This window comes from Artibeus jamaicensis, unplaced genomic scaffold (assembly GCF_021234435.1).
Source record: "Artibeus jamaicensis isolate MK-2021 breed Jamaican fruit bat unplaced genomic scaffold, CSHL_Jam_final contig_519, whole genome shotgun sequence".
Taxonomy (NCBI): domain Eukaryota; kingdom Metazoa; phylum Chordata; class Mammalia; order Chiroptera; family Phyllostomidae; genus Artibeus; species Artibeus jamaicensis.
In genome coordinates this window covers 10,210,930-10,227,545 of record NW_026521871.1, presented here as the reverse complement: position 1 = coordinate 10,227,545, position 16,616 = coordinate 10,210,930, and the positions used below count along the sequence as shown (strand labels likewise).

The 16,616-nt window shown below is 39.7% G+C and overlaps 1 protein-coding gene across 1 annotated transcript in view; it reads right to left on the bottom strand.

Annotated features, from left to right (window-relative positions):
• ERC2 (ELKS/RAB6-interacting/CAST family member 2) overlaps positions 1-16,616 on the bottom strand; it is a 982,831-nt gene that overhangs the window by 185,698 nt on the left and 780,517 nt on the right. Inside the window, exon 18 of the mRNA XM_053669554.1 lies at positions 4,073-4,207. Coding sequence (XP_053525529.1) covers positions 4,073-4,207 — 135 coding nt within the window. The remainder of the gene's footprint in view (positions 1-4,072; positions 4,208-16,616) is intronic.

Genomic DNA, 16,616 nt, shown 5'->3' with positions numbered 1-16,616 from the left:
AAATAAATCTTGGTGACCTCACAAAGAATAAAATCACCGATGTGTTTCCACCATGTTCCAATAGTTCTTTGGTCTTTGGTGCTTCTCAAAGCTCACCAGTAGCTTGTATCATGGGAAATATTTGTTGTCTGCCCTTGTGCCTGCTTCTTGGTTTAAAGGATTTCCTAAAGGTGTTACTGGGATTTGTCTGAATGTTCTACTTGGACATATTCAATGACTATGGCCATCCTGGGGGGGTCACAGGGCACCAACTATTAACCGCTCTTTTTTGGCTGTTGAATGGCCATATCCCTTATTTCTCTTACATGTTCTCCAAATTCTCCTTTTTCCACATCACACTCATTTTCAATCCCTGAGAGGCTTCAAATTTATGATTATCCTGGCTTTTCTGAGTCCTCATCCTTACAATGGCTCCCTGAGTTCAGATCTTTTGGGTCTTGGGTGGCATAACACATTCTCAGATGTTATATCCTTTATAAAGGTATCCCAAGAAATAAATGAAAGGGGAGCCCTCATTTTCTGCTATGCAAAGCATAAGAGAAATACTTCAAAACTCCACCTTAAGATGAAAAACACTGCTGGAAACTAGATCAGCCATGTTTTAAACTGGGTAGTCTCTTTCTTCACCTGATACTCTGAGAACAGTATTTTTCAGAGCACAGATGTTACTAGAAAAGAAAAGAAAAAAAGATTCTATGATCAAATAAATCTGGGAAATGCTGGATTAAATAAAATTGGAGAGCTTTCTTCCTTATATGACTTTTTCAGTCCTTTGATCTGCTAATTACACCAAGACGCTCCAAGACTGAATTATAATATGCAGCACTTTCTCCCAAAGTTTTGCCCACTGGATCTTTGTTTCGAGACTATCCTCATGGGACTAATGTTCCAAAAGTTACTTCGGGAAATGTTAGTCTAGACTTATAACCCTTGGATCCAGTTTCTCCTGAGGAAAAAAAAATCATAGTGAAGGAGAGAGGGACAGGGAAAAATGGAAAAAGAATCGAATTCTGCAAGCCTGGCAATACTTAAATTGAATTTCCAAAGGAAAAATGAGTTTCTCTGGAAAAGTACAAATGGGATGGATTTTTTATATTTCTTCATATTCATGTTCTGATCTCTAATTAAATCTCAGAAGATAATGTCAACAAGACATTGGAAGAGGTAGGCCCTCTTCCAGAACACATTATTGTCAACCCTCAGGGCCACAGAAAAGCTGGGGCTCGAAGATTGATGAGAAGGGGATTGGGAATCCTGGAAGAGATGTCTCCCCTTTAAATTAGCTCAGTTAACATGGGCACATTATGGATATTTAGTCCAAATCATATTCAAATCATCTGTTATTTAGAATCCATTGCTGTCACATACTGATACAAGGCTGTCATTTTCTCCTGAGAAGTAAACCACTCCATACATATTAGTACATAGGCTTACACGATTAATTATGTGCAGAGTTTTTAATCAATTGGGAAAGACTTCCTACCTTTTTAAGACTGTTACACTCTGGGACTTGGATTTATAACAATGCATGAATTGATAGGAGTTGTTGATTATGAATCTCAAATCTCCAGTATAGCAGGGATCATCCTTTCCACAGACCTAGGACAACTAGTCCCAAAAGGCCTTCCTATCACTACATTCAACATACTCATACCAGGACTCTTTGCTTAACTCTCCTTCTCTAACTGAAAGAGTGTAGCAAAGGAGTCTTATAGGTTTGCTGATTCCAGTTTAAAACCAAAAATTATCCTCCCGGCCAAGGGTAAGTCACTTCCTGGTGCACCTACTTCAGAGTAACTTTCTAAGTTATTGACTCCTAATTAAATTATAACTACCTTTTATCTGTCATGTTCTGATTGACATGATCCAGGCAAGAATTAAATGAGACATCAGATGACCTGAATTTTTGTCCCAGGACTAGACAACAAACTCCTTGAAGACATAGTGGCTGGTATAGAATATATGCTTCAAGTATTATTAGTTGAATGAGCAAATAACCGGCAGCAGGACTCTGGTCAAGTTCACCCCCATCCTTTCAGGGCCTGGATGAGATTATCTGCTTCTATGTCCATGAGTTGCTTAGAGTGGGCACTGAAATGAAGGATGTGAAAGTGAAAGGGCATCATCATCTTCCTAACAGTAGCATTGAGAAAGGTGTGTCAGAGGTCCTGATGACATATCTTAGCCAGACACTCCTCAAAGAATGCTAACTCTTCTGGAAAGGGCACCACCCCTGAGCCATGATTTCTGCCCTGTGACAACCTCTCGTGTCAGTGGACAAGTGTAAGAGGGTCAACCAAGCAGGCAAGTGTTCTAGTTTATGATTAAAGACCTTTGAGAAAGTAACAAAAGATAAGCTTTTGTAAGAAATATCATTCGCAAGGCAGATAAATTTGATCTGCTGCCCTGTTGGTAGGAGGACATATTAGCATATGTGTCTCTGTGATGAAACAAGCCTGTCTGTGATCTCAACACATCCTTGTGTGATCCAATCCCCCAGTGGGGCTCCAAATCCTTCTTCCAGCTTCTATAGTTCCTGCTTCTCTTGGAGGAAGCGTTCTGGGAGCACAGATAAAACCTCACACTCGCCCTTGATGGGAGAAGGTTAAGAAACAATGGGTAGGGACTAAGAATGAGAATGAAGAGATCTGGTTAGCAGGATGCCAGTCATATTGCAACATGTTAGGGGGGGGATGGTACTTGTTGTGAGGAATGAGAATTGAAGAAATAAAACCAAATCAAACTAAAACTACAGTCATACAAGATAATGACATAAAAATAATTTTTCTCTCCACTTTGCTGATCTCCATATTGAGACCAAATTTTAGCTAATAACATAAACTGGTACCTTTCTGTACTTGGCCTCAGATACTGAGGTGTCCTGTGTGTGAACACCTTCTGCAGCACTGAGGTCTCTGAAGACAAATGTTTCCCAGTACAAGGGTAAGGCCAAGCTGGGGGTGAGGGTATGGGACTTCCTGGTTGGAGCGACCTCACTGCTTGCTCTGGGGAGCCTTTTTATGTCATTTACTATAAAAATGGCTCCCCTTGGAGTTGTACTCCTGGCAAATCATCTTGGACACCTAAAATCTTAACCTCCTTTGGGATGTTAGTAATATGAAGTGAAAATGGAAGCCAAACCATCTGAAGCATATTAGGCACCTCTCCCTCCAACAAACAATTTAAATCCTCTTCGCATAGGTAATTCCAATAAGTCCTCCCCTCACATATTCAGAAATATATAACAAAGGCATTCACACTTATCCAGATGATTGTATTCCATTACCTATGCCTCACCCCTCTTGAAATTTTCTAAGTTACACTGGGATCACAAAGAAAAGGTAATAGTATGATCAAGGTGGAAATACTGCTACTATTGACTATATATATCATCCTGCTAGTTTGCATTTAATTTAATAGTTTCTGTGAAACTCACCTTCAAGAGTTTTAATATCGATGCTATAAGTAGTTTTTGTATTTGGTGGGCTAATGCAAAATAGTTAAAATCACAGGAAATTATTGTTTTTGTCAATCTATCTTTTCACTGGCTTTACTTAGTCAAAGGAGAAGATAGTGTCCAAATCAAATAAACCAGACCCCTTGACTTCACTGGCTAAAATGCAAGCAAAACTGATTTTTTTCATATTGTTTTACCCCACTGCTAATTTGCATCACTCAGGAATTTTCTAGAAAAGTGCTCAGCAAACTCAAAACTTCTCTGGTTGCCAAGCTCATGGAAACAAAGTGCTTTCTCTTAAAACTCTGAAAAAGACATTCCAAAGTAACCCACCATTAGATACTGAGCCGGCAATAGATGACATATCTATGAGAAGAAAGGAGGGGAGGAAAGAAAATGCATAACATAAACAAGAACAGACAAAACCTTAAAGAGGAAGGAGAAAGGAAAACATTTAGATTCCTTGAGTGATGGAAATAAATACCAAAGCTATTAGTTTCAGTTCAAAGAACGTATCACTTTATGCTGTTTATTATTTCTTGAGGATTATTTATTTTATCTTAAAATATCCAAAGGGTAAAAGGGGTCCTGGAGGTAAGCGGCAATGAAACTGACCTGGTCGGGAGAGGGCCTGTGATTGGAATGTTGCGACCTCCCAGGAGATCGGTGGTGGTGGTGATGGTGGTGGTGGTGGTAATGGTGGTGGTCCTCGTCATAGTTGTCTGCCATCAGCTTCATTCTGTTCTGGGTCTGTGCACACAAAAATCAGGGGACATTCCATCAGGAGATAGAAGACCTGCCAAAGAGACTCACGGCATCATTATAGCACCTAGAGGGCTCCCTCTGTTCCTAATCCAGAAATTTTTATATTTAGTCAATGACACTTAATGAAGAATGCACCATGCTTTGGTGAAAGAGGCTTTGTCACATCTGTGAAGCTACTATGTTCTTGGACCTACATTTGTAGATGTAAATGTACTTCTCCCAGATGATTTAAAAGGGAGAAAGAATGGACAATTCCTAAGGTGCATATCATACAATCATAGAGATCCAGGGGAAGCTTAGGATCACACACTGCCAACAATCATGTCCTACACTCTAAAGCAAGCAAGAGAAGGAAGCCCTAAATGAAAAGATGGGAAAGGACTGGATGGAGACTCAGAGCCACAGACAAATGATGGTTTTGAGAGACAAAGCAGAAAAATCTACTTGAAAGCTGCCAAATGCAAAAAATGTTAATGGACATGGTTTGCTGCTATGATGACTTCTGGTAAATGGGCATGCTATGGACATTTTAACTGATAAACTTTTGGGGGAAGACTGAGCAAAAGGAGCAGAGTCAATGGTGAAGAGCTGACTGCTCTAATTTACTTCCCACTGTTTGTCACAGGAGGCAACTAGATGTCATAGTAAAACCCCTTGGGCCACGGAATTGTTTTATTGTATTGTTTTGCCATACAGGGCAATAACAAAAGCAGTGAATTCACTTAACAGAGTCACAGAATTTAGAAAAATACCTAAAGACCATGGAAAAAGGAAGATAAAAATATCCATCCCAGAAAGCCTACAAATGTGGGTCTAGAGATAAGACTGTCTGGATTCAAGTTTTATTGATTATACTATTACAGTTGTCCAGATTTTTCCACCTTTGTCCTCCCCCACCCAGTACCCCCAACTCCCTCAGGCAAACCCCCTTCATTGTCCATGTCCATGGAACATGCACATAAGTTCTTGGGTTAACTATTTCTATATGCCTCAATTTCCTCAACTCTAAAATGGGAGTAATAGTGCCACCCTCCTAATGATGAACTTCAAGTATCAGTTCAGGACCTGGCATACAGTGGCTCACAATAAAAGTCAAGTGCTATTATTACTATTGTTGCTCTTGTTTACTTTAAGGCACTTCTCCTTCTTGATGCCTATTTTCTGTGCCTGAGACAGTTCCCCCAGCCACCTTGCCTCACCTCTAACTTCTGGGTCTGGACAACTCACAGCCTCTTCCTGACTGCACCCTTGAGGCTAGGTAATGTGTACCTCTGGCTTACTACCACTCTGTAACCATGGATTTGTCTGTCCATCTTTCTTCCATCTTCCTCACCCCAGAATCTAGCACATGGTCTAGCAAATGTAGATGCACATGCATGTTGCTACAATGAGAGAAGGGAAGAAGGGCCATGATTTTTGATGGGTGCTTCCCTTCTAGGGGTAAGATGAGATTTATTTCCAGCCAGAGAAGGTCACTGAGAGTTGAAAATATCTCATGAATCGGCATCACAAGCTCACTGGTAGCTAGGGATGACAACAAGCCATCAGCACTTTAAGAGTGTTGGAAGTCAGAGGCTAGCAACACCTCCAAACCAGTTGGAATTTTATTATGTGATATAAATAATACACTGATAATAATTCTGGACCCCGCATAGTACATTCTTACAGTATTTTTCACACACAATCTAACTTATCCTTAACACTTTCCTAGGAGGAATTATTACTATCTCCATTTGCAATCAAGACATAGATTTCAGCCGCCAGAGCTTCTTTCCTGACATAGAACATGGGGGTTTTCTGGGAATTCCAATTCTTAATTGCTAGATTTTTCTCTTTGCCATGCCACTAGCAAAAATGGCAAACAGCTGAACAGGTAAAAATAGCTTTCTCATACATGCCTTGATTCTGCTAAGTTTTGAAAACACCTCACATCTCTATTCTACCTGCCAAAGGATGTCTCATGATTTACTCATTTCATTTTTTGAAGTGTGTACAATATTTGACCAGCCCCAGAGCAGATGTAAAAAGGTGCATTATATGGATAACATCAATAAAATTGGGGTGAAATAACAAATTAAAAATCCCAGGCAACCTTTGGCAGCTGATAGCATTTCTATCCTTCACTTGGACACTTCAAGTATCAGAAGACCCGATGGACCAGTTATGTCTTGTGAGAAACAGAAGGTCAGTGGGGCTGTTGCCAGCCGAGTCCTGAGATTCCCTTATACAGCCTACCCTTGTGTAGGAGATTCTGAAATTCAGTGTTCACACGTAAAATTCCAGTATTGTTAGGAGCCTGTACTTTTGAACTTGTGAACTAATAAATCTGGAATTGTGTCTTCTAATAGAATTCCAAGGGCCTAAAGGGAGTTATAAGATCTGTTATGGTCAATAAGGAAGGGACTTGCCCAAGAATGAACGATGGAACCTAAATGAACAAATAATAACTGCTATTGTAAATATCATAATGTCCTTATCCTTTGGGGAAGCTCCTGTGATTTTATGAGATTATTTTCTTACCAGCGACAAGCCTAAAGTTCCCTACCTTTGAACTGTATCCCATAAAAGAATGTACAAGCTAAACAAGATGCTATATGCAGTCCTAAATGTGTCTGCTGAAATGAGGTGTTGGAGAGTAGGCATGTCATGGGATAAAGACTGTAAATGAATGATGTCATCTTTCCAATTTGGTGCTGAAATATAAATAAACCACGTTGTTCATGTGAATACCAGATCTGGGGGAAATGTACACAGAGCAATTGTGAGCGGAAGAGGCTTCTTTTGATTAGTCTCGGCTGGAAGAGAAGAGCATGAAACAGAGATGAAAAATGAGAGTTTGGCCTGATACTCTAGACTACTTTTATTTATCTTGCTGTAACATATCCCCTAAACTGTGACCGATTTCTTACAGACTGGTTGCTAGTTTTTCCTCCTACAAGAAAGTTTGACCAATCCTGCTTGCTAATTCTCAGATTGAAAATAAATCTCCTTTAATTTGTTTTTTTATCTATACCACCTATCCTCATCACTACCCAATTGTATTGGTTTCCTAATACAATACACCAAACTGGTCTGGAAGGATAGGAAGCCATGAATACGACTCCCTAAAGGTTGGTGGGGGAAAAAAGCCTGCAGAAAAAATTCAACAAGCTTTGGAACAAGAATACCATTTGTTCAAGTCACTTCTGATGCATTTACTGGGTGATTCCATGCATACTGGTTCATGTCCCCATAGCCATCAGACAACACAAGGTGCCTACCACAAAGATTTAAACAGCAAATCTTTTGGGCAGTCATAGCTGAATTCCCAGGAAAACTAATACAGGGTTGGAGAGGGATAGTTTTCCAATGTGCTGCACTTGGGAACTCAGACTCATTTAGCAATTCACTGAAGCCCATTTTAATTTATTTTTCAGTGTCTACCAAATGACTGACCTGACACTTCACTTTTGGCTGTGTTATATACATTTTATGACATTATGTTATGACTTCTGAGACTAATCTAATCAGATTTCATTTTCTACTTCCTTTTCCTTCCAGGCACCATCTTATTTCTCCAGGGCAATTGGACCCTATAAGTTCTCCTGTTGTACACTTGCCTTCCATTGAACACAACCTGTAGCCAGAATGATACTCCCTGAAGTGAGCAACTTGAAGGCAGTTACTCCCTGGCTTCAAGTTCCTTAGAGGCTCCCCATTGCCCTCAGGAAAATAGCCCCATTTACTTTGCAGCTTATAAGGCTCTTGGGAGGTCACTGCTCTTCACTTCCCAGCCTCACACCTGCTTCCCCCTCTCCCTTACCCTGGATATGTTGTCTCTGTTCCTGTCATGCCTTCATCCTCTGTCTTTACCTGAGTTATACCCATTAGTTCTTCTGGTCTTAGCTTCAACACTCTCACTTCCCGAAGTGCCGTCCCTAAGCCCACCTCAGAAAAGAGTAAGTTCTCTTCCACTGCCTTCCCCAGAATCCCGAACCCTCCCTCAACCCCTATCCCATCACAGCACTTCCCTCAGTGAATAGTAAATAACTATGTGCTTTCTTGGCTTTCTCCACCACTAGATTGAAAATATCTTGAGGGAAATGCTATGTCTTAATCACACGTATACTACCCACCACCTAGCACAGAATCTGATGTATAAGTAGTAATTAATGTCTGTTGAATATATATATGTGAGAATGTATGAAGGAATGAATGGAAGGGGTATAGGCTACTGGAACAAATGAAAGGAAAAATACACAATCAGCATCTAGGATGGGCCAGTTGAGTGTGTAACTTCCCATATGATAGTTTAACTGTTCCTGTTGTATATTTGTTTGTGATTACTGTTATTCCTGGAAGTGGAGAGAGCAAGATAAATGTATAGCTTTGGGCTATTGGAAAAGTAAAAGTGGTCTTCTCCAGGAAATACTCCACTCTTTAGTAAAATGGATCCAGTAATATACTCCATCATGTCCCTTATTACTTGTTTCATTAATGATAAAGAGTATTGCTTATTATGGGGTTCATTTTGCTACTATCCCCTAACCTCTGGAAGAGCATGGGACTTAGAATACTTTTGTTAGCACCAAAAACCAACCATAGAAAACTGAAACTTGCTTTATTAACTAAAATCCCTGATGAACACCATCTGTGAAAAGATGCCATTTAGTCTATCTCTCTTGACATTTCTGAAGAGTGTATCCAAGGAGCTCTTGAAACAAAATGAAAATCCTTGATTGACCAGTAATAGACTCAACAGCTTAATGGCAATATGTAGCTATAAAGTGTAATATTAAAACTGCCTTTAAATATTTTAGCAAGGTGACAATAACAAACTATGCTTTGATCAGTCATCTGGATCAAGTTAACAGTAAAATCTTCATGAATATGGTTTAAATGAGAAAAATATCATAAGATTTGTTGCTATGGGATATAGAGATAATAGCATACAATAGCAATTACACTTTATCCTATCAGGTTTTCTTTTGTCCCTCATCCTTCCCAGGAAAATCCAAGATAGTCCAGAACTATTCTACCAATCTTATTTTTGCTAAATCAAAGCAAGATCAACAGTTCTTATTTCCGAGTAAAAGACAGAGAAACCAGGTAATAAGTGGACAGTGAGGAAAGGAAGGATTTCCTGAATATCCATTCACCAGGCCCACCTGGCAATGAATCACAATGGACATTCATGTGGGTCTGGGTTTCAATGCCTGGGTCACTCTTAGAGGACAAAATTGAAGCAGAAGGATAAGGAAGCAGCATATTAGGAGAATATACTGCTTTGGGGAAATTTATGGGAATAAGTAAGAATCAGTGATGGAAAGGCTTTTACTGTGGATACTGCACAGAAATTCATTCAACGTGCACTGAAATTCTGCAACCACAAAGACAAGTACCACTTGCGTCAGGCTAAGTGCTTGACTAGTATGCTTTCACTAAATCCCTGCTTTTGATGTAGCCATTTTCATGTGGAAGGAAGCCCGTGATTGCTTAGCTAGTAAGTTAAAGAACAGGACTTCACCCAGGTTTCCAACTCCACAGCCCTACAATAGTGACAAAGTGAAGATGAATAAGACATGAATAATTAGAGAACTGATGATAACACAATATGGGGAAGAAAACAAGAATTAAGGGATTGGCTTACATGAATGTCCAGAGGCAGGAGAAATCTCTTCTAGTTCCATGGGTCAGGTGCCCCTTGAGCTAAGATTTGAAAAGTTGGCATGGATACAGGTATAAGGAAAAGTGGGCTGGGGAGATTCCATGGTAAACACCCTGTAATCACCTTGAGAGGAAACATAGGTCAATATGGAAAAATGAAACCCAAGACATGGGGGTGTATGTGTGTGTGTGTGCACGTGCTGCATTCTTCATTCTTTACTGGATGTGGAAAGAGCAGAAAACATATTTGAGATAATTCATGTTTTTATTTCTCAACAGAACTTATCAATGTGGGTCATTTTGGAAGGAATTTAGGAGAGCCATAATCATATACATATAAGCTCACACTTGTCATATTATGACACTTCTGGGGAAAAATGTGCCAATCTCTTGACATTTATGTTTTACAAATATCTACACAATTCACTGCTATTGCATCAGTCCTGCCTCAAAAATTTGCCTGATCTCTCCCAACTCATTCAGCTGATCAGTCCTCCAGCTAAAGAGAACATTGATGAAACTCTCCCTCCCAACTTTGGGGAAGACTCCTCCCTCAATCCTTATTTATAGACAGAAAATTAGTAGGTCACCATAGAGGGCATGGCTGCTATTTTTGTACCTACTCTTTAAGGACCCTTATTTTATTTTAATTATTATAGAGAATGTTAGTTCCTCTCCACATCCTCTTGTTCTACCCTGGAGGTCACCCACAGCTTGAATGGAGAATATCAGATGTCCTGCTGTTTTCCCACCTCATGCCCCTGCATCTCTCTCTGCTTAAGGTCTTCCTCTGGGCACAGCAACAGGTTTGGCCAGGGAACAAGGCAGACCAGAAGTGATGGGGAGCTCAGGCTCTCCAAACAACTATGATGGAGGTGGGTAATTAATAAATAACCAGCACCCTCACATCTTAGTGGGACAGCACTATGACATGTTCCAGAATGTCTCAATAGGTCCTCAGCAGGGTGCAAGCCTTGTTGACTACAACAGAACATGTCCCGTAATGCACCTTTATTCACTTTTTGCCTTCATTGTCTCACTTTATTTTTTTCACTATGCTTCTTGGGATCACCTCCCAAATAAACCCCCTGCTCAAAATTGTTGTCTCCGAGTCTGTTTTGTGGGAATACCAGTTCAAACCTTTGTTGAATGATGAACAAGCCTGTGTCTAACTGTTGCAGAGGACGCATTCCTGTGGTACCAGGCCTTCTCGTGCTCCATTCTTGAGATTTCTCATCACCTAGATCTTTCACCTTCTGTAGGGAAGTAACACAGTCCTGGCACTAATTCTTTTTTTCTACCAAATACTCACTTTGAGACTCGGAATGAATCACTTTTCTATGAGCCTTTGTTCCTGGAACAGAGGTAAATGGAGAGGTAGAGTAGAGTGTCTTCAGCGTGAACCACATTCCACACGGATAGATATTGGTGTACTGTTCTTATTTCTTATTTTACATTTTGTGCAGCTTTTTTTCCTGATAAAAACATGGGAGGGAGTCTATTCTGGTAAGCCACTTTCTGCTGCCACTTTTGGAACCCAAGGAATTCCGCAAAGGATTAAGGACAATGACCGCCCAGGAGCATCATCACTTCTGTTATGCTACCTGCCAATGCAAACCATGGAGGGAGATTTATTTGTAGAGAGAGCTCTGTGTACTCTGCTGATAAGGTGGAGATTAGGATCCCTAAGAGTGGCAGAAAGACTACCGGCCCTGTGACAGGGAGCCAGCTGCAGACATCATGGGTAGTATCCAACACTCTCCTAGCCATTGCTGCTACCACACATAGCGCTTTATCCTGTCATCTCATGGGGGCAGTCACACTGAGCCTGTGATGCAGGCTGCAGGGGACTGTATTCAGAATCTTTAATAGCAGCTGGGAAGGGGAAGAAACTCCTAAGAACTAAGAGTGACTCAAATATATATGACCCAAATATCAGCTCTGGCAGAGGCTGTTATTATTCTCACTTTAGTGATGAAGAAACCAAAGCTTAGAAAGACAAAGAAACATACCAAAGATCACACAACTAGCAGATTTGGGACTATCATTTCAAAGATTCCTACATAACCACTGTACCCTACTGCTCAGATCCATAAAAACTGACCCTTCATTAAAAAAAAACAACAGCAATTAAACTTGATCTGGAAATGGGCTCTGACTCTCTGGACAATGACCCCAATCAGAGCTGAGAAGAGAAGCAACTCACTTTGATTTTAAAGTTCTAAGTGAAAAGGAGGGAACTCAGACACATCATAAAATCTTGATCAAACCCAGAGGGAGTCTATGTTGGTGACCTATCCTAATATAAACTCAAAAATCATTATCCACCATCTACACTAATACTCCAAACAGCAAAACCTTTCTGAACCTAGGCTCACACATGAGCAACTGCAGACAACCAAGGACTCTAACATCCTGAGCCTCTCCTTTGGAGATGGGTGGGGGACACATGGGGAAGGGGAAGGCTCTAGAAGTTTCCACCACAGTTACTTAGTTAAGCACAGGTCTGTTTAATTAAGTAGTGAGCAGCACATGCTATACTTAGCTTTTAAACACTTGTAAAGCCCTCTTCATTCATTTATCTTACTTGTCACTGACAAGCTCTTCAAGGACTGTAACAGTATGCAGAGCATGAAGAGCCTGGGTAAACAACACATATTTTATGTGGAGTCTAAACTGTTTCAACTCAGCAAGTCAATAGAGGGTCTCTGAAAAAAAAATCCCAGACTCTCCTAATAACTAAGGATGCATTCTGTGCATAGTTTATTATGGGTTTCTTCAGAAAGTGAGCTTCAAAATCAAATCTCAATTTTTTAACTAAGAGAAAGAAAAGAAAGAAAAAAAGAGGAGGCTGGGAAGAAAGGAAGGAAGAGAGAAAGGGAGAAAAAAAAGAGAGAGGAGGTAAGAAAGAAAAAGAGATAGCTATGTGCAGGCATTGGAATTCAGAGTCTAAATCTGTGCTAACAAGGGAGGTAAAGTTCTTCATTCATTCAATTCATATATTCAACACATATTTATTACCATTGGCCTAAGCAGAAATGGCATCACCAAATCATCTCCTCAACTAAGGAATTTAAAACAAAACATCTCAGAACATGGCCTAGCAAAACTGGCCAATATACTGAAAACTGACAGTGCAGGTGACTAGTTTAAGGAGAACACCCAGTGGGGCCCCAAGGAGTAGAGAGTCTCACACAGTAAGGGCTAGGAAAAGCAGGGTCCACGTACCTGGAGATACACAAAATGACTCACTGGAGTAAATGGCCTTTTAATAGTTATGAGTCGACTTTGAAATGTATTTGAATAAATTAGAATGGGCACATCAGAGAACTCATAGAAATTAAGTAATAGGGCATGGGAGACATTGTGAAGGTCGTTCTCAAAATGACTGAAGCCTGAGACACTCTCATCAGAAGGAAAAAAAACTAAGCAACTGAGAGTGGACTGCATAGCAAACAGCAGAGACTAGAAATTCAGAGCAGCCAGGAGAGAATGTGTCCCCCAAAATTGTCAGAATAGAGAAGGACGTTCTCCCTCAGGAGCTTTGAGCTCAGCGTAGAAATGGAGCAAATGAAATCTGGGCTTGCTCCCAGTTCTGAAGCTGAGTGGAAGGACATAAACCCAAATTCTCCTCTGTACCTCACCTCTTTCAAAACAAAACAAAACAAATGACAACAAAACGAGAGAGAAAGGAGGATGTGAGCAACACAAAACATGTGCTGGGGCCGCTGGCCCTGCTGAATGAGCAGCAGTGCTCCCAGCAAGAACCCTAGGGAGTGGGGTGGTGAGACAGTGAGGAGAGGTTTGGCAGGGTGGAAGGAGCCTGGAAGCTGGGGGAGTGAGAGGCAGTCAGGAGGGGAGACAGCTAGGGGCCTTGGACAGAGAACAAACCCCCTCTCCCAGCTGCTTTCACACTTGGGTGAAACAACTGCAAAAAATGTAAACACGCTCATTAGTACTTTTCCAATCAGTTAGAAAACAAATGGGAAGGAAGAAATGGCAACGGAGTGTCCCAAATACCAAATCTATGAAACATTCCCTCCTACGATTATCTTCTCTTTGGTTTGCTTGCTGCGATGTCCTCCCTCTGTTTGGATTTCTGTGCTCTCACTAGCTTTTGTGGGATAATCTAGACTTACCCACCTAGGACCAATTTTGTTCTATATGGAAGGAGAGTCTGAGTCACATATTCTCTCTGGATAGAAGGTCTCCATGGACACTCCCAGAAACACACAAACAAGACAGATGTATCATTCATTCGCAGATCCCCTCACTTGCTCCTCCAAGCTGATACTCTCTCAGCACCCCAGAATGAAACTCATTCATAACCACCACCCCTTCTCCTGGGACAACTTACCCTCAAAGACAAGGGAAAGTGGAACTTCTGGGCTTGGGGATATGGCAAAAATCCAATTTTCAAAAAGGATGAAATTGTATTCTAATTTCCTCTAGAAATGCCCAATGTACTAAATTATACTGCTTTTCCCCCACAACACATCAGATTAAATTTATCAATGGACACATATTTAAAGTCAATTTCTCTTCATCACTTGTTTAAGGTAGAATACAAAAAGTCTCATTCTCTATGACCCTGAACTTGAAATAGTGTTAAGTACAAATTATCCAAATGTATTTAAACTTGAATCTACTCAGGAATAGATAAAAAAAAGTATATAACTTATGTTTCTTCATAGCACTAGGAGATATTGAAGTGATTTTCTCAAAGACTCCAGAGAATTTCAGGATCTATCTCAAATCCCTCTCCTACAAATAAGGATTTGCCAGAATAATCTGGCTTCATGCATTGTTAGTTCTAGGCCACAAGGTTAGTCACAAACTCAGGAGGAAGCCCCAGAATACTTGACTGCTGGTCAGTCCGGGCCCTTCCCCTGCCCCTGGCTGTCTCCCTATTTGATTTGTATATGCAGACAAGTCCACCAGGACCATGACCAGTAATGCCACAGGGCCACCACATGTCTTTACTTTTACATTCCAAAGTACTATGGTATTAATTTCCATTCTTGCAGTCTGAACAGCATCAAACACCTAATCATCTGGGTTTCAATGCCTACAGATAGGTTATGGAATTTTCCATGTTCTTTGAGATATGAGCCTTAGTTCTCTAGCAGAACTACTAATTTAGCTTTATGATTTCTTCCTTTTTATAATATCTATAAATTTTTCATTATATAAAGCATACATATCAGCTATGAGAAATTAAATAGTACAAAAGGCTTTATAAAAAGAAAAATAATATTCTCTTTCTTCCTACCCCAATATCCACTGCTACTGTTAAGGTTTTTGGCCAGTCTTTCCAGAAAATATTTATACATAAGACAAACACAGACACATGCACATATCCTTTAGAAATAAAGTGTCTAATACGTCTTGGCCATCTTTCCATGTTGAGATCATGTTCAGCTACCTAATTTTTAATGGATAAATACTATTCCATTCTATGCATATATTCTCTTTAGTTATCAATCTTCTATTGATGTACTAAGATAGTAGGCAGGAATCTTTGTATATTTTGTTCCAAGATGCATCCCAAGCATGTAAAACATTGTCTGGCACATAGTAAATGTCTGTTGAATAAATGTCTGTTGAGTGAGTGAATGAATAATGGCCATTTAGGTCATGTCCAATTATTCATTATTCCAACAATGCTTCAAAGAATACTTTTCCAAAGAAATAGCTTTGCCTGTCCTCATGTACTTGTTTTCAAAAAAGATGGATGCTTAAACATATAATAGCTGTTTCTACAATGTGCTAAATAAAAAAAATTGAAAAAGATTCCTGGAATAGAGCATATATATTTTAAACTTTGAAAGATATCATCAAATTTCTCTTCAAAAATGTTGGCCAACTTCCAGTCTCCACCTCTTTGCTTATACTGAACCAACATAGAGTCTATTCAAATTCCTTAATCTTCAAAAATATGGTACATGGATATTCATGGATTAGAAGAATTAACATAATCAAAATTTCCATACTACCCAAAGCAATTTATATATTCAACTCAATTCCTATTAAAGTACCAATGACATATTTCACAGAGGTAGAACAAACATTTCAGAAATTTATATGGAACCATAAACGACCCTGAATAGCCACAGCAATTTTGAGGAAGAACAACAAAGTAGGAGGGATCACAATACCTAATACCAAACAGTATTACAAAGCCATTGTAAGCAAAACAGCCTGGTACTGGCCTAAGAACAGATACATAGACTAATGAAACAGATTAGAGAGCCTGGAAATAAACCCAAGTCTCCATGGTCAATTAATACCCGACAAAGGGGGCAGAAACAAAAAATGGAGTAAAAATAGCCTCTTCCACAAATGATGTTGGGAGAGCTGTACAACTACATACAAAAAAAAAATGAAACTCTATCACCAATTTATACCATACACAAAATAAGTTCAAAGTGAATTAAAGACTGAAATATAAGTAGTGACACCATAAAAGTCCTAGAGGAAAACTTTATCAAGTTTTTTATCAAGTTGCTGTGTGGAATGTCTTTATCAAGACATTTTGTTTTTCGTTTTGTGCCTAATCTTTTGATAATTTTTTTTGTGAGAATAAGGCCATTTAGTCGCCAATGGTTTATCAAGACATTCCACACAGCAACATCTTCATAGATATGTCCCCTAAAACAAGGGACTTAAAGGAGAGAATAAACAAATAGGATCTCATCAAAATAGAAAGCTTCTGCATGGCTAAAGAAAACAGCATTAAAAGGAAAAA